This window comes from Lampetra planeri, chromosome 60 (genome assembly GCF_965212315.1).
Source record: "Lampetra planeri chromosome 60, kcLamPlan1.2.h2, whole genome shotgun sequence".
In the NCBI taxonomy this organism is placed as follows: domain Eukaryota; kingdom Metazoa; phylum Chordata; class Hyperoartia; order Petromyzontiformes; family Petromyzontidae; genus Lampetra; species Lampetra planeri.
The window spans coordinates 421628-448673 of record NC_136166.1 but is presented as its reverse complement, the minus strand read 5'-3'; the positions used below and the strand labels follow the sequence as shown (position 1 = coordinate 448673).

General features: G+C 57.4%; 1 protein-coding gene across 1 annotated transcript; it reads left to right on the top strand.

The window, feature by feature from the left end:
• The first annotated feature begins 669 nt into the window (after positions 1-669).
• On the top strand, positions 670-23983 carry LOC144736327 (sorting nexin-25-like). The gene is given in 21 exon segments (XM_078618990.1): positions 670-1204; positions 3561-4398; positions 6671-6755; positions 7092-7308; positions 7784-7956; positions 8427-8613; positions 8811-8875; positions 10133-10299; positions 10301-10333; positions 11010-11141; positions 11704-12204; positions 14092-14280; positions 14882-15013; positions 15471-15617; positions 16289-16402; positions 17860-18024; positions 18559-18679; positions 19498-19564; positions 20007-20188; positions 21290-21390; positions 23253-23983. Coding segments are annotated over 20 exon segments (3444 nt in total). The 5' UTR covers positions 670-1204; positions 3561-3900; the 3' UTR covers positions 23421-23983.
• Positions 23984-27046: the final 3063 nt, after the last annotated feature.

Sequence of the window (27046 nt, the reverse complement as noted above, 5' to 3'; positions counted from 1 at the left end):
CACTCCCACCCATCACCCCCACCCCTCACCCCCACTCCCCCCATCACCCCCCACCCCTCACCCCCCACTCCCACCCATCACCCCCCACCCCTCAACCCCCACTCCCACCCATCACCCCCACCCCTCACCCCCCACTCCCCCCATCACCCCCACCACCCACTCCCCCCCCTCCCCCATGACTCCCCCCATCCCCCCCAACTCCCCCCCACTCCGCACGCGTTACCTCGGCAACGGCGTGACGTCACCGCCGCGGTTGCTATTTCCCCCCGCCCCACAACGTAATAACGTTCCGGGGGGTCATACGTGTGTAATTTTATTTTACAAAAACAACTTTGCTTCGATTAGTAGCAGGCGTATTAAATTGTTTCTTTAGAAGGAACGTTCATGACGGTATCGGTCGATCTTAACCGATTTTATCTGTGTAAGCATAAAAAAAGAAAAACGAGCGTCCGGAACCTAAAGTGCCATTAACCTCGTTTGCTTAACTGTTTCTCACCGGAAACTTTCATTTAACCCGCCAATGAACGACCACCGAGGGGAGGGGGTGAAAGGGGGTCGGGGGAGGGGGGGGATGATGACGTCATGCCGATCGCGCCCCCGTGCGATGACGTCATCGCGCGCTTTGGGCGGGGACCTGGGTGGGTCGAGGGACGGAGGGGTGCGTGAAGTCGTCACGCCGATCACGCGCCCTCTCGCGATGATGTCATCGCGCGGTTTGTTTGTCGTGACGTAACGCCGGTGTTTAGTGGGATGACGTCACGCGCGGTACGTCGCCGTGATTGTTGATTGTTTATTTATTTACTCGGCTCGCTCGCCGCCGCCGCGAGCCGGGGGGGGCGTCTCGGGCATCGCCGTGGGGAGTTAAAAACACAACCACACAACAACAACAACTACCACACACACACAACAACAACCACACCACAACCACACAACAACAACAACCACACACAACTACCACACACACACAGTGATACACACACACAGTGACACAACCACACACACAACCACACACACAGTGACACAACCACACACACAACCACACACACAGTGACACACAACCACACACACAGTGGCACACACACACAGTGACACACAGTGACACACACAGCACACACACAGTGGCACACATCTACACACACAGAGTGCGTGGGTAGCGGCCTCAGCAGCCCTCTGGTGAGGCGGCCCCTTGGTAAGACGGCCTCTGGTGAGGAGGCCCTTTGGCTCATTGACCCCCCCCCCCCGGCTGTCGTTCGCGATGGAGGCCGCCGTTGTTGTTGTTGCTGTCGTTGGTTGGTGATGTTGTTGTTGGTGGTGATGTTGTTGTGGTTGTGTTGCGTAGAGTGGTTGTGTCACGTGGTGGTTGTCTGGTATGGTGTAATGTGGTTGTGGAGTGTGGTGTGTGTGGTTGTGTGTAGTGGTGTAGTGTGTGGTTGTGTGTAGTGGTGAAGTGTGTGGTGGGTGAATGTGTAGTGTGGTTGTGTGGTGGTGTGAATGTGTAGTGTGGTTGTGTAGTGGTGTAGTGTGTGGTTGTGTCACGTGGTGGTGTAGTGTGATGGTTGTCTGGTATGGTGTAATGTGGTTGTGTGGTCTGGTTTTGTAGAGTGTCAGTGTGGAGTGGTGTACAGTGGTTATGTAGTGTCACTGTACAGTGGTTATGTGTAGTGGTGTAGTGTGATGGTTCTGAGTGGTGTAGTGTGATGGTGCTGAGTGGTTGTGTCGTGGTGCAGTGTGTGGTTGTGTAGTGTGTGGTTGTGTAGTGTGTAGTGGTGTAGTGTGTGGTTGTGTAGTGTGTAGTGGTGTAGTGTGTAGTGGTGCAGTGTGTGGTTGTGTAGTGTGTGGTTGTGTAGTGGTGCAGTGTGTGGTGGTGTTATGTGTAGTGGTGTAGTGTGTAGTGGTGTAGTGTGTGGTTGTGTAGTGGTGTAGTGTGTAGTGGTGCAGTGTGTGGTGGTGTAGTGTGTAGTGGTGTAGTGTGTGGTTGTGTAGTGAGTGGTTGTGTAGTGGTGTAGTGAGTGGTTGTGTAGTGGTGCAGTGTGTGGTTGTGTGTAGTGGTGTAGTGTGTAGTGGTGTAGTGTGTGGTTGTGTAGTGGTGTAGTGAGTGGTTGTGTAGTGGTGCAGTGTGTGGTTGTGTAGTGAGTGGATGTGTAGTGTGGTTGTGTAGTGGTGTGGTGTGATGGTGGTGAGTGGTTGTATTAGCATCACACAGCCACACAGAGCGACCACCAGGACCACGACCTGCATCACACAGCCACACAGAGTGACCACCAGAACCACGACCTGCATCACACAGCCACACAGAGCGACCACCAGGACCAGGACCTGCATCACACAGCCACACAGAGCGACCACCAGGACCACGACCTGCATCACACAGCCACACAGAGCGACCACCAGGACCAGGACCTGCATCACACAGCCACACAGAGCGACCACCAGGACCACGACCTGCATCACACAGCCACACAGAGCGACCACCAGGACCACGGCCTGCATCACACAGCCACACAGAGCGACCACCAGGACCAGGACCTGCATCACACAGCCACACAGAGTGACCACCAGAACCACGACCTGCATCACACAGCCACACAGAGTGACCACCAGAACCACGACCAGCGTCACACAGCCACACAGAGCGACTGCATTTGATGCGGTTTTGCGAAATGTGGTTATTTTAATGTGGTTGTTACACGACGGTTGTCCTCTTGTGAAACAGCTGCTGTCTGTAGTAATAACATGATTGTTGTACAGCCCTTTTGTCAATCCACTGCTGCTGGCTGGCTGACCATTGTAGTTACGGCACATGACAGGCAGCTCCGTGCCTCCGATGAGCATGGTTGGCTACGTACGGTGCGAAAGAAGTTCGCCACCCGTACATACATGCATCTTATCTTCATGCAATTAACACAGCGCCTTAACCAAGGGGCTTTGCAAAGAGTTAACAACGGTACAACAACGACAACGACAACAACTCGTGTGTGAATGTAATGGTGGAGATGCGGTGAATGAAATGGACGAGGGGGAAGCAATGGGGGCGAATCTGTGATGCGTGAATTTGGTGAAAGAGAAATTGATGACAGACGACGATGGTGATGATGAATGGGTTGAATGAACGGGGTGAATGAGTGATAGCCGTGTAATCAAGTTCAAGTTCATTGATTAGGTATAGCCCTGTGAGCCATTCGGCTCTTAAATCGGGTGCAACCGCAACAAACAAAAAACAAAAACATGAACAAAAAAACATCTTAAAGTGAATATGTGACTGAGTGCAAACAGAAAATCCAAGAAAGACAGCAAAATATTGCAGTAATGAGAATATGAAGAGGGAACAGCAACTGGGACATGCATACTTCACCTCACTGGGCAGTGCTGATTGGTCCCTATATCACCGTTCTGATGTTACTCGCCGCTGTCGTTAGCCGTGAACTCAAATAGAACTCGCTTACGACGTAGCGCTGTTATCACCGATTAAATCATGCCGAGGACAAACGTGTATTGTGGAAAGCACTGTCGAGTCCATTGCTACTTGCATGATTTTTCCTCCTTGTCTGTTGTTCTTTTAGCAACAACGGCAGCAACAGCAACTTTGAGCAGCAGCACTGGCAACGTGAAGACAATTGCAGCGGACGCAGCAACAGCAGTGGAATTGAAGACAGCATCAGCAGCAACAGCATCAACATTGGCAACAGCATCACCATTGGCAACAGCAGCAGCATCAGTTGCAATAATCATCAGCATCACCACACGCACAGCAGCAGCGTTGCATCAACAATAGCATCGCCACACACAGCAGCAGCAGCGGAAGCTTTGTATCACAAAATCATTCCTGGCTCCACCATCTCCACCACCACCATTGCCGCCACCGGCCAAACACACTAGCGCCAGCGCAATGACTCGCCTCACATGATGGACACGACCGCAGCCATGCCCGCAGAAGATGGCGGCGGCGGCGGTGGCGCTGGCGGTGCTGACGGCAGTAACAGCAGCAGCAACAACAGCAGCAGCAGTGTCACCCTACGCATTGGCACGAGTGTCAGAGCGGGACAGGCTCCCAGTTGCGCCGCCACCGCGGCGGTGAGCGCCACCGCGCCGGTGAGCGCCACCGCTCCGTCCTCCCCGGGGCCACCCTCGCGCTCGCTCCTGGTGTTCGCCACGGGCTGGGCGCTGCTGGCCGCGGGGCTCTCCCTGCCGCTGCTGCTGCCGGCGCTGCTGCCGGGGCTGCGGGCGCTGCTGCTGGCGCTGCTGTGGGGCGTCTGCTTCGCGCTCGGGGTGGTGGACGCGCTGAGGCCCGGTGCCGCCGACGCCGCCGAACCCGGCCCGCGCTTCCGCCAGCGGCGACTGTGGAGACGCCGGCGGCTCCAGCGGCGGTCGCTGGCCCAGGAGCGCCTGGAGGAGCTCTCGGTGAGGCGGCCGCCTCGGGCGGCTCGCGGGGGGAGGGAGGCTGGCGCTAGCGTCCGAACGACTTGTCGAGATTCGTACGGCGCATTTTAGCCGAGGCGCTTTCGAGTTGAATTGCGAGATTGTACGTGTCGTGAGAATGATTTGAAATGTAGGATTGGGGCTGTCGTGAGTGGTGGCGTAGTTTCGATGGCGGCTGAACCAAGAGGGGTTGATGGGGAAGAGGTTCGGGATGGGCCTGGTCGTAGCTGGCGAGGGCGGCAGAAATCTGGGGTTGGTCTGAAAAGTGACGAGGCATCGTGCGTTGGGAAGACAAAGGGGGGGGGGGGGTGGGGGGGTTTGCGATGGGCAAAAGCCTGGCATGGGGAAGCTGAGCCCTGACCTGGTACCACTGGGGATGGGAAGCCACGGTGGCTGGGAGATGTTAACTACCTCGTCTGGTCGACAGGAGGTCGTGGGTTCGATCCCGACCCTGACGATGCCTGCTGTATATTTGGGGTTTGCGTGTCTCTCTCTCCGTGGTGAGATGTTAACTACCTCGCCTGGTCGACAGGAGGTCGTGGGTTCGATCCTGACCCTGACGATGCCTGCTGTATATTTGGGGTTTGCGTGTCTCTCTCTCCGTGCTGAGATGTTAACTACCTCACCTGGTCTACAGGAGGTCGTGGGTTCAATCCCGACCCTGACGACACCTGCTGTATATTTGGGGTCGCGTGGATTTGTCTCCTGGTCCTCCGGTTTTTCCCTCCACATTTAGAATCAACGTCACGTGTTCAGGGCATTTGGCTGCTGCTATAAATCTCCACGTCATAAGCAACTTCGCTGAGCTGTCATTTGTGGCCAGGAGCTACACAGCTCAGTAAGGGGCCTTAGCTGGTAAAATAAACAAAATAGTCAAGTTTTAGTTCAGGATGTATCTGAGCACTAAGGTTGCCATTTCTCAAGTATCCTGGGTTCTAACCCTTGCTCTGGATGTCGTCTCCTGGTTTGAATGTCGCTGTCTCTCTTAGGGGGGTTCATAATGGCTGCATCCGGGCACTGCAGCCAGTACCGCTGAGGTGCTGGGCTTGAATTTGGGTTTGCGCGCACCGCCCGTGGTTGAGAACCGGGTTCTCAGGTTTACCGAGTTGATGGTCTCGGCCTGGTCATGAACGACTGCACGACATTTTTTAGCTTCGCTATTCACATTCATTTGTTCTGCACTTCGTTTGGATCAATTCCAAGCTCGGAGACGGTTTCAAAGCGTCGACCGCGCTGCGACGAGCGAGGATTACTTGCCGTTGCCGCGCGCGCGCCTGGGAAAGCGCCCTGCCCTCTCCCCTGTGTGGCCCAGGGCTCGCGCGACGCGATCTCGCATGCAGCTCTGTGATATCCACTTCCACGGGGGCCGTGCTCGGACAACACAGAGAGGGTCGCCCCGCCCTGTGAGAGTTCTCGATGGATTCTTGATCCCGTGACGCGACGTCGATGGCGCAAACCGGCGTTTAATATGTGAAGGATAATCGTGCATAGGCACGTACGTATGTACGTCGAACTTCTTTCGCACCGTACGTAGCCAACCGTGCTAATTGGAGGTGCGGGGGAAGGACAGCAAACTTAACGCAACAACAAAGAGCGGTTCTAAAGAAATGGTAGACGTCTGTGACGCCTCCCTTCAGGCGTTTGCCCTCGGGAAGTATTGCATCGGCGATGATGAAGTTACGCTTCAGGCCGCGTGTGACGCCGCGGGGTTGAAAACGCGTGCGTACGTACGTCAATGACAACACTGCCAGCGTGTGGGCCTTGAAATGAACGGCAGTCGATATTGTGACGTCGTCAGCAGGGAGCGGCACGGCTTGCCCCACGCTGGTCGGCAAGGCGCCGGTGTTAATCTCCCGAGTTTTGGGCCACGGGCCTAAACGGCACCACAACTTTATAGCAAACTTTAAGTCGGATTAGATCATCGTCACGAGAGTTCCCGTGAACTGCCCCCCCCCCTCTTCCCTCCGTTACGGACGGGCGGACAGAGTTTTGGCAATGGCGCTCTCGGTCCCAGTTGGAAAGCCACGAAAAAATGTATCACGAGGAAGAGGAGGAGGGGGGAGGAGGAGGAGGGGGGAGGAGGAGGAGGGGGGAGGAGGAGGAGGGAGGAGGAGGAGGGGGGAGGAGGAGGAGGGGGGGAGGAGGAGGAGGGGGGAGGAGGAGGAGGGGGGAGGAGGAAGAGGAGGGGGGGTCTTTGCCACGCCGCCCTTGTGATGTGCGCGCACTCTCGCGCCCGTGCCGTGTCGTGTTGCAGAGGGCGATAATGGCGATCCCGTCGCAGTGCTCGCAGAACAGACGGATCCACTTGTCTCACACCATGGACAAGGCGCTCAAGGAAGGTGCGATGAACAGCTGATAGACAAAGACAAAGATGCCCACACTACACAGCCACATCACACAACCACACCACTCAACCACACTACACAGCCACACAACCATAAACAATAACCACACCTACAAAGACCCCCCCCCCCCCCCCGCCGTGTAGCATTAACAGACTCTAGGGGCGAGTGCTGTTAGCGAGCACCTATGAAGGCCGGCGCCACGCCCAGCCGTCTCCGTGTCAGTGTTTACACACCGCACCAGGTACTCGTTTATGTCTCCCCCGTGTCTCCACGCATCTCCCTCCGCCCCCCTCCCACCTCACCCCCGCGTCCCTCCACGCCGCCGTGCAGTGTGGGAGTACGTGCTGCGGGACTTTGTGCTCTCGTGGTACGCGCCCCTGAGCCTGGACCAGGCGACGCTGCAGGCCCTGCTCACCGAGGACCTGTGGGCGGCCGTGCGGGAGGCCCGCTCGCGGCTGGGCCGCGTGGACGCGCCGCGCCTCGTCGCCCGGGACCTGGCGCGCGCCCTCACCGCGCACTTTGCCGCGCTGCGCGTCGCCAGCGACAGGTGAGTCGCGGGCACCGGTGCCGCTGTAGTTTTCACCGTTGCGGTTTGTCTTTTAGCACCGACACACTGTGTTTGTATGAAAATAAATGTTTATTTTAGCAGGTAAGGCCCGCTGAGCCGTATAGTTCTTTTTCAGAAGCGACCTGGCCACAAATGATAGCTCAGCGAAGTGGCTCATTACGTGGAAATGTATAGAAGTAGCCAAATACTGTAAACGCGTGTTACTAAATGTGGAGGGAAGAAAACCGGAGGACCCGGGGAAAAATCCACGCGACCACGGGGAGAGAGAGAGACACACAGACTCCAAATATACAGCAGCAGGCGTCAGGGTCGGGATCGAACCCACGACCTCCTGCAGACCAGGCGAGGTAGCTAACATCTCGCCACCTTGGCAAGATGTAGGCTTGTTCCGTGATCGACAGCTTGGAGGCGCAGACAATTCACTCGTGGGCGTGACCTGCGCTGCGATTGGCAGGTGGGAGGCGGAGCGCCTCCCCTTCCCGCTGCACCCGTGCCTGCGCAGCTCGCAGGCGGAGCTGCAGTTTGTGCGCGCGTGCACGCGGGCGCTGCTGCTGGCGCTGCTGCCGCGGCGCGACGCTCGCTCCCTGGGCCTCGTCGTCGTCCTCACGGAGGTGTTCGCCGTGAGAGGTGCCCACACGGCCTCCTGCCCCCCACACCCCCCCCACATCCCCCCCACGCCCCCACGTCCCCCCACGTCTCCCCACGTCCCCCCCACATCGCCCCCACGCCCCCCACCTTCGCGCCTCGGCAGCGTTCTCGGTTCGGGTCGGCGCCGGAAGTCGCCGATCCTATCTCCCGGCGCGGCAGTCTAAAACGGCGGCGCCCCAACAGTCTGGTTTATTTTGTGTGTGTGCCCGAGCAGGGAGCGGGAACGGTCGCGGTTTAGGGCCCTGCGCTGGGAACTCGGCGACCCGGGTTTCATTCTCCCTCGCGACCGATAACAGCGGGCGAATATTTGATCCGGGGAGGCACCGGGGAGGCAAAGGCGGCCGGACGTGGTGTTTGCCCGCCCGCTCGCTCGTTAGCCGTGCTACTCGCGACAGCCGCCCCGACAGGTGGCGGAGGGCTGGGGGGGTGATCCTTGTCTCTGGTCTCAGTGCTGAAGCCGCTGGTGGAGCTGCTGAGCGACCCGGACTTCGTGAACCGCTCGCTCCTCGCCGAGCTGGAGCGTCGCGGCGGCGCGGGGGGCAAGCACCCCCGCTCCTACGCCTACGCGCCCAGCTACGAGGACTTCGTCAAACTCATCCACGGCAGCAGCGACATCGACTTCCTCATGCAGCTCAGGTGACCGCCTCGACCCCCCCCCCCCCCCCCACACGCGTCTGCCTCCGTCACGACTCCGACCCACGCGCCGCACCGGCCGCTTCTGACAATCTTTCTGGGCCTCTCCCGGGCGTCCTGCGCTCAAGAGGAGAGGAGGGCGACCGTCGAGCGGCTGACGCGTCGTCCGCGTGTGCCCGTGCGCGCGTCCGCGTGTGCAGGTACCAGATCATGGTGGAGATCATTCAGGCCACCACGCTCAGCCACTTCCCGCAAGTCAAGAACGGTGAGAGGCCGATGGCGCCGAGGGCTCGGAGCCCGGTATCCCCCGCTAAACCCGCGGAGCCTCCGTTCACCCGCGGCCTACGAGCACCGAGGCAAAGGTCCCCCCCCCCCCGCCCTCGCGCCCCCCGCATAGCCTTCAAGGGGCTGTCGGGGGAAAGATCCGTTCGCGAGCAACGCCTGCGAAGGCCGGCACGGCGCGCGGGGCGGTGGGGTGGGCCGGGACCAACGCACGCCCCGCCGCCTTTGTCTGGCGACATTAACACTCCGCGCGAGCTGTCACTCGTTCACGGGGAGCGAGTCGAGCGAGCGGAGGCTCGGCAGCGGTTCGTCCATCGGACGTCTGTGCGGAAGAGCTTCGTAGCTCGTCGGATGTCCTCCAGGATAAAGGAATATTCTGACTCCGTTATTGTTCGCGAGCGGCGATTGAACCCACGGGGTCGCCGGGCTCGTAGCGCGGCGCTCTAACCAGCGCGGCCTCCGCATCTCCGATTGGCACGGTTAGCTACGTACGGTGCGAAAGAAGTTCAGTGCACATCCACGCACACGCTCGTGTGCGTGCCGTACACGCGCGCGCGCACGTGAGCACGCGGAGATGGACTGATGTTAACTTGCACGGATCACCAGGTTACCGCTTCGTGACCGTGTCTATAGAAACGAGACGGGTTGATCAGAGCTCGTGGTGCAACGCCGCCGGCTCCATTGATAACGGATTAATCGACGAAGATTTGTAAATGACCAGCGTGACCTCCCGTCCAGCGGCACACACGGGAACAGGTGCGAGAGTCGTTATTCCCACTCCCTCTCGTGCTGCACGAGTGGTCGAGGAACCGAAGCGATTATTATCGGTGGAGTCCTCGATGACTCCGGTAATCGGATTACAGCGCCGGTGCAAATTAAACCACGAGGACCGACTGGCCCTGGGCTCCCTCCACCGCCACCTCCTGCTGCCCCCTCCTCCCCATCCTCAGCCCCTTCCCCCCCCCCCCACACATCCCTCAACTTCCCCTTCCCTCCCCCCCACGCTCCCCCGCCCCTCCCTCCTCGCGCGACGACGGAGACGAACGCGCGAGAGAATCGATTCGAGGTGCGACGCGTCAACCAATTCCAACCCCCGCCCCCTCTACCCCCCACCTCCCCGTGCCCCCCCACCCCCACGTGCCCCCTCTACCCCCCACCCCCCCGTGCACCCCCACGTGCCCCCTCTACCCCCCACCCCCACGTGCCCCCCCACCCCCACGTGCCCCCCCCCACCCGCCAGTGAGCAGGGAGGCCGGCAAGGGGGAGCTGCTGCGCTCGCGAAACGTGAAGCGCTACCTGAACCAGCTGACGGTGGCGCGGGCGCAGTGCGACAAGCGCATCGCGCTGCTGGGGGGGGGGGCCTGGCCCCCGCGGGGAGAGGGCACGGCCGTCCCCGACGGGGAGAGGGGGGGGGCCGCCCGCCACCACCCCGCACCGCCGCGTGAGTCTCACCACCACCACCACCCCGCACCGTCGCGTGAGTCTCACCACCACCACCCCGCACCGTCGCGTGAGTCTGGCCCACGCCACCCCGGGGGGTGGGACACGCGGAGCGCCTGGGTTCGATGCCCGAGTTCGCTCTCCGGAGGTTGCAACACGGATCCGTGAGCGTGCGTGGGTTTCGCCGAGGCTTTTCTAGGGTCGGCACGGTCGGTTTCACGATGGCCGCGTCAGCGCCGCCGGCATTCTGGGTTCAATTCCACGTTTCAGCCCCTCCTGAGATTTGACCACCCCAGGCCGTGCCGGCCTTGCTCTCGGCGCACTCGTCCCAACAGCCTGCGTGGGCTACGCGGGGGATCTTAGTCTTTGTGCGCGTACCTGTGTGCGTCCGTTCGTACGTGCGGGTGGAGCGGTGGTGCAGCGCGCCGCACCACGAACCCGACGGCCCGAGTTCGATTCCCGCTCACGGCCACCAACAACACCGGTGACGATTATCTGAACCGGTCCTGGGCCTCCCCTAGGTCGACTCGGCCTCAAATGAGTACCCCGGCGCGGTGTGTAGTAAACATCGCCACTCGGGAGACAAAGGCGGCCGGGCGTAGCACTCGCCGCGACGTTCTGTCAAGGCTGCACGGGGGATCTGCGTCCTTGTGCGTGCGTGCGATTTCCCGTCGCAGCTGCTGAGGTTCGAGGAGGTGCTCGCCAGCGCATCCGCGCGCCAGTGCTTCGGCCGCTACCTGGAGCGCTGGGACAAGCGCACGCTGCTGGACTACTGGGAGGCGGTGGAGCACCTCAAGCAAGCGCCCAAGGTCGCTGGCGACACAACAACGGCGCCAGCCGCAGCCTGATAATGCCGGTTGTTAACTACCAGCAAAATGTCTCCAACCGGTTGTTAAGTGTGACAGACCGGTGTCTACACACCACACAGAGAGTCTGGTCCTGGTGGGGTCTCTACACAACACACAGACAGACTGGTACTGGTGGGGTCTCTACACAATACACAGACAGACTGGTACTGGTGGGTCTCTACACACCACACAGACAGACTGGTACTGGTGGGTCTCTACACAACACACAGACAGACTGGTCCTGGTGGGTCTCTCACACCACAGACAGACTGGTCCTGGTGGGGTCTATAGACAGACCCGGACAGACTGGCCTCACAGTAGCAGGCGACTCATCGCTACGAACTTGTAGCCAGTTGCGTGAAACAGCCGGAGGGCAGTCCTCCTTCGGCTCCGATTCAAATCAATCGATGGTGGGAGAGCCTCACTCTGGGAATTCTACTTCTTCACAACTGGCCACTGCTCCTTAAAACCGCTGACCTTTCGACCTTCGACCCCTACACCCCACCCCCCTTCCCCCGCACAGACCGACACGGCTCAGATCGTGGGCGAGATTTACCAGGACTTCTTCGTGGACAGTCGGCGCGCCATCGCGGTCGACCGCGCCAGCTACCGCGCGGTGCAGGAGTGCATCTCGGGCGAGCGCGGCCCCGAGGTGCTGCACGGCATCCAGGCGGGCGTGGCCTCCTCCCTGCGGGACAAGTACTACCCCTCGTTCCTCGTGAGCCGGGCCTACGAGGCGTGGCTGGCGGGCAGCGCCCGGGAGGACGACACGGGCGCCGGCACGCCGCCCGCCGTCGACCGGCCCGAGGGGCGCCGCTCTGCCGTCGTGCGGGGCTCCGGGGCGGCCGACGAGGAGGAAGGGGAGGAGGAGGAAGATGACGAGGAGGAGGAGGAGGAAGAGGAAGATGTGGTGGTGGTGGAGGAGGAAGTGGTGGAGGAGGAGGAGGACGAGGAGGAGGAGGATGATGAGATGGAAGAATACGACGGCGAGGAGGGAGACGAAGATGGAGGCGCTCGCGCTCACGTGAGTGCGGCTGCTGTTGTGTTGGGCGGCAGCGGAGGGCAGAAGTAGGGGGGAGGCTTTGGCATAATTGTGTTGGTGCGTGTGCATTTCCTCGTGTGCAATTCTGTGTGTGTCTGTGCTCTGTTGCGGTTAGCACCCTGTGCTATGAACCCAGCGACCCGAGTTCGATCGTTTGATGATTAACTGAACCAGTTCTGGGCCTCCCCTAGGTCGACTCAGCCTCAAAACGAACTTCACCGCCGCCGAGACAAAAGGCACCCAGGCACGTGTGGTGCTGTCCACGCCGCCACACACACGCCACACCCCCCGCTCGCCAACAGCATCCGTGCCGACAGTCCCTAACGATGTCGGCTAATTGGCAGTAGACTAAACCCCCGCCACGGTAATGTGGAATTTCCACCACTGGCCCCGAGCCTAATGGCGGCCCTTTGCTCGTTTGAACGGGGAGGTGCGCGTTTGGCTGCAATCGGGAAACGCAGACTCGGGTCAATCGCTAGCACGATCGGTTCCTTTTGGGCTCGGAATCGCCATGTCAAATTTTTTTATTTAACCATAACCCCCCTCTACCGGCCCAGCGGGAGAGCGAGCGAAATGGAGTTGTGACGTCGCGCAGGGAAAACGTGCTGATTGATCTTAGTTGATCGGCAAAACCCGAAGACGTTTTGCTGGAGATTCCAGCCAGCAATCGTCATCATCATCGTGAGGTGATAACAGCAGCTCAAGCCCTCAATCCCGTGGTTTGACTGCCTCCGTCGGCTGGTGGTGGCGGTGGTGGTTAGCGTTTAGCGTCACACAAATCGACACGACGATCCAAACTGAGAGAAACCCAATTTGTGATTCGTGACATCGTTGGAGAAAGAATAGAGAGAGATCGCGAGCACACGGGCACCACGGGGCACTTACCAGCAGTGCAGCAGCAGCAGCAGCTCCCCGAACGCGCGCGGAACTCGGTGTGCGCTGACCGTGCAAATTCACTTCCACACGTGCACGCACACACACACGCTCGCACGTGCACACGCACACACGCACACACACTCGCACTTCCACACGCACACACACGCACACTCGCACGCGCACACACACGTACGCATGCACACGCACACACGTACGCATGCACATGCACGCTCGCCACAGCAGGAACCGCACGCACGCCGCGCGTGCCGCGTTTAACGCCGAGCCAGAGTTTTAGGCCAATCGCACATCGACACCACTGCCCGCACCAGGCCTCTCCCCACGCTGTGTTGTTGCTGTTGTCACGACGGCTGCTATTCTTCTTGCACTTGCAGTGTCCTGCCAAGTTTGTGCGGTAGGGGGTGGGGGCGATGGTGTTTATCCAAAGGCCTCCGTACTGATAAGATAATGCTGCTGCTGCTGTCGATGGGAATGCTGCTTCTGCTGTTGCTGATGATAATATAATGCTACGATTGTTCCTGTTCATGGTGATAAGGCTCTAGATGAGAGTGCTGTGTTAATTCTAGAATTGAAGCTTTCGTGACTGCAAGGATCCATACTCTTTGGTTTTTTCGGTAAAGTCACGTAGGTGAAAACTAAATAAAATTAAAATAAAACAACTAAATTAAATCACGACGTTTCGGAACCAACACAAGCATCAGTCATCAGGTGTGACTGCTCCAGCAAAACTACTGTAGCGTATGAATTTTGCTGGAGCAGTCACACCTGATGACCGATGCTTGTGTTGCTTCCGAAACGTCGTGGTTTAATTTCGTTGTTTTATTTTTTATTTTATTTAGTTTTCGCCTACGTGACTTTACCAAAAAACCCAAAGATAATGCCGTGCTTCTGCCGATGATGACAACGACGATAAAACTTGAGCTTCTATTCCTGCTGTCACCCCCCCCCCCTCCCCAACCCCACCGCCCCACGCAGGCCGAGGAGGGTAGCGGCCGCGGTGGCCTTGGCAGGGACGGCGCGGGGGGCGGGGCGGGGGGCGGGGGCAGCCCCCCCTGCGAGCAGACGGACGCCGCCGTCTCGAAGCTGCACCAGCTGAGCGAGAAGCTGGAGTACAAGCGGCAGGCGCTGGCCTCCATCCTCACCGCCCCCAAGCCGGACCGCAAGGTGCGGCGGCCGTCGTCACGCCGACCCTGGTGGCGGTGGCGGTGACTCCGCGCTCGTTCATTTGTTCGTTCACGGCAACAACGCTCGGGACAAACGACACGGAACAAATGAGACACTGTACAGACGAGACAGAACAATGCACACATAACAATGCACACAGAACAATACACACAGAACAATACAAACGAGACAGAACAATACAAACGAGACAGAACAATGCACACAGAACAATACAAACGAGATGACACAATACAAACGAGACAAACAGAACAATACAAACGAGACGGAACAATGCAAACGAGACGGAACAATACACACAGAACAATGCAAACGAGATAGAACAATACACACAGAATACAAACGAGACAGAACAATACAAACGAGACAGAACAATGCACACATAACAATGCACACAGAACAATACACACAGAACAATACAAACAAGACAGAACAATACAAACGAGACAGAACAATACACACAGAACAATGCAAACGAGACAAACAGAACAATACAAACGAGATGGAAACCTACAAACGAGACTGAACAATACAAACGAGTGGGCACAAACGAGCCGCTGCGTCCGCCCCCCCCCGCCCCCAGATGGTGGGCAAGCTGGAGAGTGACATCGCGGCGCTGAGGAAGGAGTGCCAGGAGCTGGACTTCCACATCGAGCGCACGGACACGTGGTGGGAGAAGATCGGCCAGTGGACGGCCACCATCTCCCACTGCGAGGTGGTGTCTGTGTGTGTGTCTGTGTATGTCTGTGTGTCTTTGTGTGTGCCTGTCTGTCTGTGTGTGTCTGTGTCTGCATGTCTGTGTGTGTGCCTGTCTGTCTGTGTGTCTGTCTGTGTGTCTGTGTCTCTGTCTGTGTGTCTGTCTGTCTTTGTGTCTGTCTGTGTGTCTGTTTTTGCGTTACGTACAGACGTGTGCATGTCGCCCACACACACACAACAAACATCTTTGTCTTGTCAAATGAGTATCTGGTGCGATGTGTAAACATCGTCACTGGGGAGACAGAGGCGGCCTGGCGTGGTGTTGGCCACCCACCCCCTCGTGTGCCGTGTGTGAGTTATGAGTTAGTGTGCCGTGTGTGAGTGTGAGTTCGCGCACCGTGTGTGTGAGTTGTGAGTTAGTGCTGCGTGTGATCGTGCGCGCTTGGCGTCCGTGTGCGCGGGAACGGCTTCCCCAGGCGGAGGAGGAGGGCGGCGAGCAGGTGCCGTGCTACGTGATCATGGTGCAGCTGGGCCGGGCCGAGCGCCCCTCGGCCTCCTCCATGGGCTGGGTCGTGTCCCGCACCCTCGCCGACTTCCACCGGCTGCACCGCCGCCTCTGCGAGGTGCGACTCCCCCCGCCCCCCCCCCGCCCCCGCCCCCCCCGCGAGCGGCGAGCGCCAGCGAAGGCCGACGACGCGTCGTGACGACCGGGCGGCGTGGCCGGAGCCTCCCCGGTGCGGGTTGTTTTGCGGCGCGCGCTACTGCAGCGGGCGCTCGTTTTTAGGCCGAGTCGACCTAGGGGAAGGCCCAGGAGGGGGTTCCGATGATCGTCGCTGGTGTTGGCCGCGAGCGGGCATCGGACTCGGGTTTGTAGCGCAGCGCAGAGCTAACCGCTGCGTGTGTGTGTGTCTGTGTGTGTGTGTGTCTGTGTGTGTCTGGGTGTGTCTGTGTGTGTGTGGGTGTGTCTGTGTGTCTGTGTGTGACTGTGTGTGTGTGCATGGAAGTGGTAGTGTAGTGGTTAGCGCGCTGCGCTATGAACCCGGCGACCCGAGTTCGATTCCTGCTCACGGCCAACACCAGTGACGATTATCTGAACCGGTCCTGTGGTGGGGAGCGGTAGCGTCGTGGTTAGCGTGCTGCGCTACGAACCCCGGGCGACCCGCTCACTCCCAGCACCAGTGATGCCACGGTGGCTAGGAGATGTTAACTGCCTCCAAAAGTCTGTTAAAGGCTACACGGGCAGGGGAGGTGGGTGGGAGGATTTTGTTTTGATTGTGTAACTCCGTGCGTGCAGTGCTGCCCTGCACTGAAGAAAATGCCTCTGCCCACCCTGAGTAAGATCCCCTTCAAATCCATCGACCAGAAGTTCCTGGAGAAGTCAAAGAACCAGCTCAACCTCTTCCTGGAGGTACCCAGCCGCGACACGAAACAACAACACCGTGACGGGGCCGGATTAAGGGTCTTGTCGGCCCTAGGCCACTTCTGTTCCGTTAGGCCTTCAGTGATCAGTTCAACACGGAGGCTTTCGCGACCAGTGTCATCTATCACAGACATTTTTTTGGGTTAGATCGCGTAAAATAAAAAGTGTCGTTAAACCCGCCACCACCCGACACAGCCAATGAGTAAGGTTTGTCACGTAAACAGAACGTGCCAATTAGTCGCTAGTACAGCACTAAACGGTGTGTTGGAGAGCAAATCAACACTCGGATTGTAAATGTTGTGGATTTGCTCTCCAACACAAATCCACTCGCCAGACAGTCCGCCTCCTCCCGTGTCCGTCCCTCCACGTAGAGAGAACTCAACTACTTCGTTACACATCGCCTCATTTGAACGAGCGGCGTTGGTTTCATCCCGAGCTCCGTTAGAAACGCAATGGTTCTCCGGTAATGACAAAGTGACCACTTTTCTACTCGGCTACCATCGTCACGAAATACCAACTACTGAGTGAAGGCTTCTCGTTCACTCGCTCACTCATTCGCTCGCTGTCTTTCTCACTCGCTCACTCGCTCACTAATTCACTCACTGATTCACTCACTCATTCGCTCGCTGTCTTTCTCACTCGCTCACTCACTCGCTTGCTCACTCACATGGTACCATTCTCACTCACTCATTCGCTTGCTTACTCATTCCCTCGCTGTCTTTCTCACTCGCTCACTCACTCGCTTGCTCACTCACATGGTACCATTCTCACTCACTCATTCGCTTGCTTACTCATTCCCTCGCTGTCTTTCTCACTCATTCACTCGCTCACTAATTCACTCACTGATTCACTTACTCATTCGCTCGCTGTCTTTCTCACTCGCTCATTCACTCGCTCACTTATTCTCACCCACTTGCTCTCTCACTCGCTATCTTTCTCACTCCTTCATTCACTCGCTCACTCATTCACTCACTTATTCACTTACTCATTCACTCGCTATTTTTCTCATTCACTCGCTCACTCATTCACCCGCTTGCTCTCTCACTCGCGATTTTTCTCACTCATTCTCTCACTCTCTCATACTGTAGCTATCTCACTCGCTCACTCATTCACCCGCTTGCTCTCTCACTCGCGATCTTTCTCACTCTCTCGCTCGCTCATATTGTATCTCTCTCACTCGCTCGCTCACTCATTCACACACTCACTCGCTATCTCACTCATTCTCTCGCTTGCTATCTCTCTCTCTCAGTCTCTCACTCACTTTCTCTTTCACTCACAGGCTTACTCGCCCGCCTGCTCGCTCGCTCACTCATTCTCTCACTCACTCGCTCGCTCACTCATACACTCGCCTGCCCGCTATCTCGCTCGCCCGCTCGCCTGCCCGCTCGTCAAGCTAGCCTTGACCTCCACCTCCTCGCCCCCCCACGTCCTCCCCCCCATTGCAGAAGCTCCTCTTCGACGACAAGCTGTGTCAGAGCGAGGCGCTGTACGCCTTCCTCTCGCCCTCGCCCGACTACCTCAAGACGACGGGCAGCTGCAAGAAGAGCTCCGGCTTCTCGCTGGCCAACCTCCTGGAGCGCCTCCCGGGAGATCTGCTCACCCACAAGGACGTGAGGCGCGCAGTCAAATCGTACCCACGCTCACACGCGCACTCACACACACGCGCACACACAAAGATAAAGATCCCCCGTATAGCCTTAACATACTGTAGGGGCAAGTGCTGTTAGCGAGCACCTATGAAGGCCGGCACGGCACACGAGGGAGTGGATGGCCAGCACCACGCCCGACCGCCTTTGTCTCCCCAGTGGCGATGTTTACACACCGCACGAGGTACTCATTTAAGGCTGAGTCGACCTAGGGGAGGCCCAGGACCGGTTCAGATAATCGTCACTGGTGTTAGCCGTGAGCGGGAATCAAACCCGGGTCGCCAGGTTCATAGCGCAGCGCGCTAACCGCTACACTACCGCTCCCCTGCCCGTCTGCGTGTTTGTCTGCCTGCCTGTCTGCGTGTCTGTCTGCCCGTCTGCTGTCTGCCTGCGTGTCTGCCTGCCTGCCCGTCTGCCTGTCTGCGTGTTTGTCTGCGTGTCTGTCTGCCTGCCCGTCTGCCCGCCTGCGTGTTTGTGGCACGGTGTCCCCGCCGCTAGGACGAGGACGAGAGCGACAGCGACCTCTCCGACTCCGAGGTGGACGGGTTGCTGAGCCGGCGCGACTCCATCGCCGAGCCCTGCTTCCTGCTCCTCGGGGAGATCTTCGAGCTGCGCGGAAGTAAGGATGGCACTGATCGCACGGATCGCGCGGCACGGATCGCACGACACGAACCGCACGATCTGAACCGCACGCTCCAGATGGTGCTATCTAGATCACAGATTCGCCATCGCTCACTCCACATCGTGGGCTCCAGACCACTCGGGATCAAACACCGTGCATCACGTCACCTGAATCTCAAGCCTCCGGTTCACACAGTGAAGGTTGCACCGTCCGGGTCTCGTCCTCCACCCGACCGCACGCATTCCGGACTGTGCGGCCACGGTCACGCGCCCGCCCCGGGATCGCTCCGATCTCGCCCCGGAAGGCGTCACCGTCACCGTGGCGCAGAGGTCGCAAATGGGGTTTGATTCCTTACCCGTGCCCGGCCGCACCAGGGTCGCAAACGGGTACCCGTACCCGTACCCGATACCCGGCTACCCGTACGGGTATCGGGTAGGGTACGGGTACCCGATTGCGACCTCTGGGATGAAGCCATGTTGCAGGCACGGGTGGGTTGATTCTAGGAACTTGAATTGTGAGAAGAGACAAGACGTTGGGAAATGAGTGACAAACGGTGACTCACCAGTGACTCACGGCCTACCCGTACCCGTACCTGGCCGCACCAGGGTCGCAAACGGGTACCCGTACCCGGCCGGGTACGGGTAGCCGGGTATCGGGTAGGGTACGGGTATCGGGTACCCGGTTGCGACCTCTGCCGTGGTGGATTTGTGCGGCCGTAAGCTGCGTTCTCCGGCAGCCCCCAACAGCGTGCGTGTCTCCGTCCGTCGCCGTGTGTGCGTGTGTGCGTGTGTGCGTGTGTGCGTGTGTGCGTGCAGTGTTTAAGTGGGTGCGGAAGACGCTCATGGGCTTCGTGCAGATCACTTTCGGGAGAACCATCAACAGGTGAGGGTCACCATTAGAACCTCATTTGCCAGTAAAAAATATAATTGTTTTTTTCCCCTTCTATCTGGCAACAAAACTGACACCTTTTTTACAAGGAGTCATGTTTGCATAGACCACAATACCTGCAGCCATAATGCAACAAAAAAACATAACTCTGATAGTGCATATATTATCGCTAACAGCACTTGCCCCAACAGTCCGCCGAGGCTAGACGGGGGATCTTTATCTTTGGAGCGGTCGCACGCTGGTTCGCTCCGCAGAAAAGATCGGTTGGCCAGCTTTGAATTCCCAGTGACGAGTGATATATATGTGTACACACAGCCGTCCTGGGCTTCTCCTAGGTCGACTCAGCCAGAACATGAGCACTCAGCATCAAGCGTGTAAACATCTCCACTGTCCTCCCCCATCTCCCCCATGCCCCCCCCTCCCCCACCGCTCACAGGCAGATCGGCGAGAGCATCGAGTTTGTGTTCAGCGAGACGATGGTGGCGTCGTACGTGAACGCGCTGCGCGAGGCCTACTGGCCTGACGGGCGCCTCGCCGCGGCCGGGCCCGCGCGCACGCCCACGCACGCTCGCGAGGCCCGGGCGGCCGCACGCCAGCGACTCCTCGAGAACATCCCAGGTGTGCGGGGCGGCACCACACGCGGCCCTAGCCCCCTCCGTGGCTACGTCAGGGGTGGCGGGGTGATGGATGGTGGGGTGGTGGTGTGGGTGGGGGGTGATGGATGGTGGGGTGGTGGTGAGTGTGGGTGGCGGTGAGTGAGGGTGGGTGGAAGAGGCTCGTGAAGGACGCTGCTGCTGCTGGTGGGCAGCTAGAGGCAGTCGCCCTCCAGCAACAACGGAGGGCGGAGGAGCGACGCTCACAACAACGAGCGGAGCGCCGCCGGGTGGATAAAACTCAAACGAGTTGGCACAGTAGGGGGCACAGGTGGTGTATCGGTCACTCATCTCAATCAGTCGACCCATGGCACCTGGGTCTGTCCCGTGACCTCCTGCCAGCGGGCGTTCCACACTTCACACGGCCTTAAAGTGCACCTAGCCTGGCACAGGCGCCGTGGTGACGTCACCGCCACTTAGTGGCGAATGGCGATGGTTGCTGTTGTTGCGTGTGCGCGTGTGTGCCCACGCATACGTGTGTGTAGGTTCGACCCGGGGTTCGATTCCCGTTATCTGAATCTGTCCTGGGCCTCCCCAAGGTAGACTCGGCCTCAAATTAGTTCCCGGTGATGTGTAAATATCAGCAGTGGGGAGACAAAGGCGGCCGGGCGCGGTGCTGGTCACCCCACCCCCCTAGCGTGCAGTGGCAGCCTTCGTAGGCGCTCCTCGCTAACGGCACTTTCCCCGACAGTCTGTTGAGGCTCCACGGGGGGTCTTTGTTAGCGCACCGTGTGTGTGTGAGTTGGTGCGCCGTGTGAGTTATGAGTTAGTGTGCCGTGTGTGTGTGTGAGTTCGCGCACTGTGTGTGTGTGTGAGTTAGTGCGCCGTGTGTGTGGGTTGTGAGTTAGTGTGTCGTGTGTGAGTGTGAGTTAGCGCACCGTGTGTGTGTGTGAGTTAGTGCGCCGTGTGTGTGGGTTGTGAGTTAGTGTGTCGTGTGTGAGTGTGAGTTAGCGCACCGTGTGTGTGTGTGAGTTAGTGCGCCGTGTGTGTGGGTTGTGAGTTAGTGCGCCGTGTGATCGTGCGCGCTTTGCGTCCGTGTGCGCGTGAATGCTGCCCCCGCGTGCAGACCTCTTGCAGGGCCTGGTGGGGGCGGAGAATGCCCGGCACGGAACCCTAAAGGTGCTCGCTGGCCTGCAGGAGAACCGTGCCAACAAACACCTAATTTACGTGAGTGGAGTGGTGATGGGTGGTGAGTGGTGGTGAGTGATGGTGAGTGGTGGTGAGTGATGGTGAGTGGACTGGTGATGGGTGGTGAGTGGTGGTGAGTGATGGTGAGTGGTGGTGATGGGTAGTGAGTGATGGTGAGTGCTGGTGAGTGGTGGTGAGTGGTGGTGAGTGGTGGTGAGTGAAGCTGAGTGAGTGGTGGTGAGTGGTGGTGAGTGGTGGTGATGGGTAGTGAGTGATGGTGAGTGGTGGTGAGTGGTGGTGAATGATGGTGAGTGTTGGTGAGTGGCGGTGAGTGGCAGTGAGTGCTGGTGAGTGTTATTATTTGTTTCTTTCGGTTAAGTCACGTCTAAAGATAAAATAATAAATTAAATTAAATAATAGAATACGACGTTTCGATTGCAACACAAGCAATCATCATCAGGTATAATGAAATAGCGACATAAAATCTAACCAGAAAACTATAGACAGACATATTAGCAGACAGATATCACCAAGATACATAGCGAGAGCAACACAGGTAACAGAGAGGGGTGATCGTCTCTGTGTGGTGGCCTTAAATAGACAGAGGGGGGGGCGGAGGCAGAGAGAGGGAGGAGGGTTAGAGAAAAAATTAGCATATCAATGAGTGGTCAACAGACGTGGTGCTGCGAATGCGATGGCACGGCAAGCAAGCCTGAAAATCAGGAGAAGGACACACTAAAATTAAATAACCTAGTAAAATATCGAAATGTAATGTAATACAACACAGAGGGTCGGTCAACACACAATTAACGCATAGCCTGGTTGATTACGTATTTCAAAGATTGCTAAGTTAGAATTTAAGTGTGAACAATCTAAAGAGAGGACACAGGCAGAGAAAACAAGTCGCCAGAGAGAGAGAAAAAAGATAAGCTTAAAACTTCCCCGTAGAAGTGGTTCAATCTTAATTTTAGAACTTTCGTGACTGCAGGAATTATTATTTGTTTCTTTCGGTTAAGTCACGTCTAAAGATAAAATAATAAATTAAATTAAATAATAGAATACGACGTTTCGATTGCAACACAAGCAATCATCATCAGGTATAATGAAATAGCGACATAAAATCTAACCAGAAAACTATAGACAGACATATTCTCTGCCTGTGTCCTCTCTTTAGATTGTTCACACTTAAATTCTAACTTAGCAATCTTTGAAATACGTAATCAACCAGGCTATGCGTTAATTGTGTGTTGACCGACCCTCTGTGTTGTATTACATTACATTTCGATATTTTACTAGGTTATTTAATTTTAGTGTGTCCTTCTCCTGATTTTCAGGCTTGCTTGCCGTGCCATCGCATTCGCAGCACCACGTCTGTTGACCACTCATTGATATGCTAATTTTTTCTCTAACCCTCCTCCCTCTCTCTGCCTCCGCCCCCCCCTCTGTATATTTAAGGCCACCACACAGAGACGATCACCCCTCTCTGTTACCTGTGTTGCTCTCGCTATGTATCTTGGTGATATCTGTCTGCTAATATGTCTGTCTATAGTTTTCTGGTTAGATTTTATGTCGCTATTTCATTATACCTGATGATGATTGCTTGTGTTGCAATCGAAACGTCGTATTCTATTATTTAATTTAATTTATTATTTTATCTTTAGACGTGACTTAACCGAAAGAAACAAATAATAATTCCTGCATTCACGAAAGTTCTAAAATTAAGACTGGTGAGTGTTGGTGAGTGGTGGTGAGTGGTGGTGAGTGATGTTGAGTGGTGGTGAGTGAAGCTGAGTGGTGGTGAGTGGCGCTGAGTGGTGGCGATGGATGGTGAGTGAAGCACTTGCCCCAACAGTCCGCTAAGGCTACACGGGGGATCTTTGTCTCTGATCCCCGTGCATCAGGTGCTGCTGCAGATGTTCCTGCTGGAGCTGTGCCCGGAGCTCAAGGAGCTGGTGGAGCGTCCACGCGACCACTCGGCCGCCGCCGGCGCGGCCGCCAACGTCGTCACCACCACCAGCGCCGCCACCACCGCCACCACCGCCATCGACACGGACGACAACCTGGACTAAGCTCGCCCGCTCGCCCCGTGAACTCGCCCCCCGCTCGCCCCCCTCCCTGCATCTCGCCGCCAGGAGCGGGTGGAGCGGGTGGATCAGGGTGGAGCAGGGTGGATGGAGGTGATGTAGAGACAGAGACGGAGTGATGTGTGATGGTGATGTAGAGACAGAGACGGAGTGATGTGATGGTGATGTAGAGACGGAGTGATGTGAGCAATGCCACTCGGAGCGTTGCGTTGACGACGACTTGAACTCGAGCTGGTGATGTTCTGCTCACCCCAATTTGTTTCATGAATCTGGGTGGCACTCCATGCTGGAGCTGCTTGGGTCCCTGGGCTTCATGCTCGCTTCCCTTCACCAATTGTCGTCGTCATCGTCATCATCATCGTCATCGTCGTCATCGTCACCCTCTTAAGTTCTTACAGGGTCTACCCACTTGGCTGTGAGCGACGATGGTTTACACGCTCGCACGCACCCCCTGCACCCCGTGGGCACCGTAGGGATAGAGAGATCACTCTCGCGCTTACATGTAGCATCGCGTCTAGAGTGGGGGGGATGGGCGTCTAGAGAGTGGGGGGGGGGGGTCTCGTTACACGCTGGGTGTAACGTAACACGCCACTTCGCAGTTCGGCTCCCTTTCAAAACCCAGAACCAGCCCCCCCCCCCCCCCAGTACGCGTGGGGGATGGAACGTCGGACTGCGGCGGAACCCCGGGGGGCAGCCGACGGCAACGCGGGGGACAGCCGCCGACGTTGAGGCTTGAGCTGTTTACACGTCGTGTGTGAATATAGCGCGGCGGTAGGGGAGTGGGCGAGGGAGGCGGGGGCACTTGGGGCGCTGCCGTGGCCAGGAGATGTCAACTACCTCGCCTGGTATGCGGGAGGTCGTGGGTGCGATCCCGACCGCTGTACGTTTGGAGTTTGCGCGTCTCTCGCTCTCACTCCCCGTGGTCGCGTGGATTTTGCGTTTTAGAGTCTTTGCCTGCTCTCAATTTCCACAGAAGCTAATTCGTCGAGCAATCGTTCGCGGTGGCCAGGTCTAAATAGTTGAATAGTTTTGAATGGCAGGTGCCCTCTTGCCAAGGCCTCGGACCGACCCACTCGCCGTGCGAGGAAGAATCGAGCTCGCCCAGAAGTTCGCTCCCCACGCCGTGGGCCAAGTTTGTCTTCGTCCACCCGATTTCCCCGGAGCTCGATTCGTCCCATTTCTCTCAACGTTCTTTCTCACAGCTTTCCCGCGGTATTTTCTCCGGATTTACACCGACTGCTTTCTTCACATTCCTCCTTGGATTATCTCCGAATCGCCCCCCCCAGATTTATGGATTTATTTGTTTATCCCCCCCCTCCTCCCCTCTCCAGGCATCTCTGGATCCCATTATTTCCTCCGGTCGAGTGACGATTTGAAAACACCCGCGGCGACAAGTTCACGGTCGCTCTCGTCGACATGGAACTTGTAAACTTTTAACCGCGATAATTCGCGAAGGCGCCGCGAGTCCTTGTGGAGGGTCCAACGCCGCTCCTCACGTCGGCCCCTTGAGCCAGGGCTCTCGCGAGCGACGGGGAAGACCGCTTGCCGTCGCTCCGCGGCCGTGCACGTCGTCACACCGTTTGAACGTTCGCCCCCCCCGCGGTCGGAGACGCGGCGCGTCGCGGCCTCGACTTGTGATCCCAAATCTCGAATTGCCGCCACCGCCGCCGCGCGTTTTTGAACGACGTCGGTCGCGTCCCGCTCGAAGCCGGCGACCGTCGGTCGGTCGGTCGGAAACTCAGACGGGTCCCGGTGAGCCAACGCCTACGGGGGAAGAAAAAAATTGCCGGACGCGGCACCGAGGGGCGGAGATTGAGAGCGCGCGACTTACACTGTGACGAGGGTCGGGTTTGCGACGCCTCTCGATGGCCCCGAATGATGTTTACGCGGCGCGTGCACGAATACTGCGCCGGCTGCCGGCAGGCGGGGAGCCGGTCGGCCGTTGGCGACGCCGCTCGTTGGAGCGGTCGCCACGTTCCACCGCTTTGCCGCGGAAGATTTGCGGTCGTGCCGGGCACCCCGAGCGCGTGATGGGGCACGGCGTTTTGGCGTCGCGCCCCCCCCTGTCAGTGCGTCGCCACCGCTAAGTTTACACAGCGCTAGAGAGAGCTACGACTTTGATTCGTATCATTATCATTCGTATTGTTGTTGTTATTATTCTTGATGGGGTAGTATTGCTTTTGTTTCAAAAGCCAGAAACTTGCCGTTTGAAAATCGGTTTAAGAAATTGCACTTAGGACGAAGTAGCTGGTCGCCCGCGATGAAGCTGGGTTCTCAAGATGGGCGAGAGTCGATGGTGGTCTCAGCCTGGTCACCAATGACTCACACAGAGACCCGTAGACTCACACAGAGACCCACAGACTCACACAGAGACCCACAGACTCACACAGAGACCCGTAGACTCACACAGACCCATAGACTCACACAGAGACCCATAGACTCACACAGAGACCCATAGACTCACACAGAGACCTATAGACTCGCACAGACCCATAGACTCATACAGACTCACACAGACTCATAGACTCATACAGAGACCCGTAGACTCACACAGAGACCCATAGACTCACACAGAGACCCATAGACTCACACAGACCCATAGACTCACACAGACCCATAAACTCACATAAAGACACATACTCTGGGTTGTGATTAAAGCGGGTCTTAGCCCAGTCACCAATAACTGCACAAACGCACACGCTTAAACATAAGCACACAAACAACACAAATATGAACACAACACAAACAACACACACAAAGGTCCCCTACGTAGCGTTGTAGACTGCTGAGGGCAAGTGCTGTTAACGAGCACCTAAGAAGGTCGGCACGGCACACGAGGGGGGTGGGTGGCCAGCACCACGCCCGGCCGCCTTTGTCTCCCCAGTGGCGTTGTTTACACCCCGCACCAGGTACTCATTTGAGGCTGACTCGACCTAGGGGAGGCCCAGGATCGGTTCAGATAATTGTCACCGGAGTTGGCCTTGAGTGCAAATCAAACTTAGGTCGGCGGCTTCTCAGCGCAGCGCGCTAACCACTGCGCCACCGCTCCCAACAACACACACATGCGCACACATGCAGACAAGCACGCGCACACACACAACATCATACAATTCATGTTTTAACCCGTCAGTTTTTGCCACCCTGTAAGGATTTACTAAGCGAATAAGCACATAGAAAGAAAAAAATCCAATCACTTGTTTACACAGCTAATGAATAATTTTGCCGTGCAGAGATCGTGCAGAGATCGTGTCGAGATGGTGGACCACGAGGAGACGTTGATTTTGCCGTGCGGTCGTGTTCGTTTTGACGCCGGAGCGATGGGATATCGGTGGCACCGCTGCTGTCCCGAGCGGTCTCCGGAGTTGGAAGTGCACAATGCCTGGTACCGTGCTACGCTGCCAATCGTGAAGTGAACCTCTCGGAGACCCGGCTACTTGGGGAGGACTTTCCGGTTTACGGGGGTACCCACCCAGCAAAAATAGAAAAATACATTCAGCCGCGTGTGCGCTGTGATAACCCCGCGCATGCAGAGAGCAGTGTTGCGGGCTGGTTGTGGTTATTTAAAATAGTTTTCGTTTTGTTGTATTTATTTCTGATGGCCTTCCAGCTCA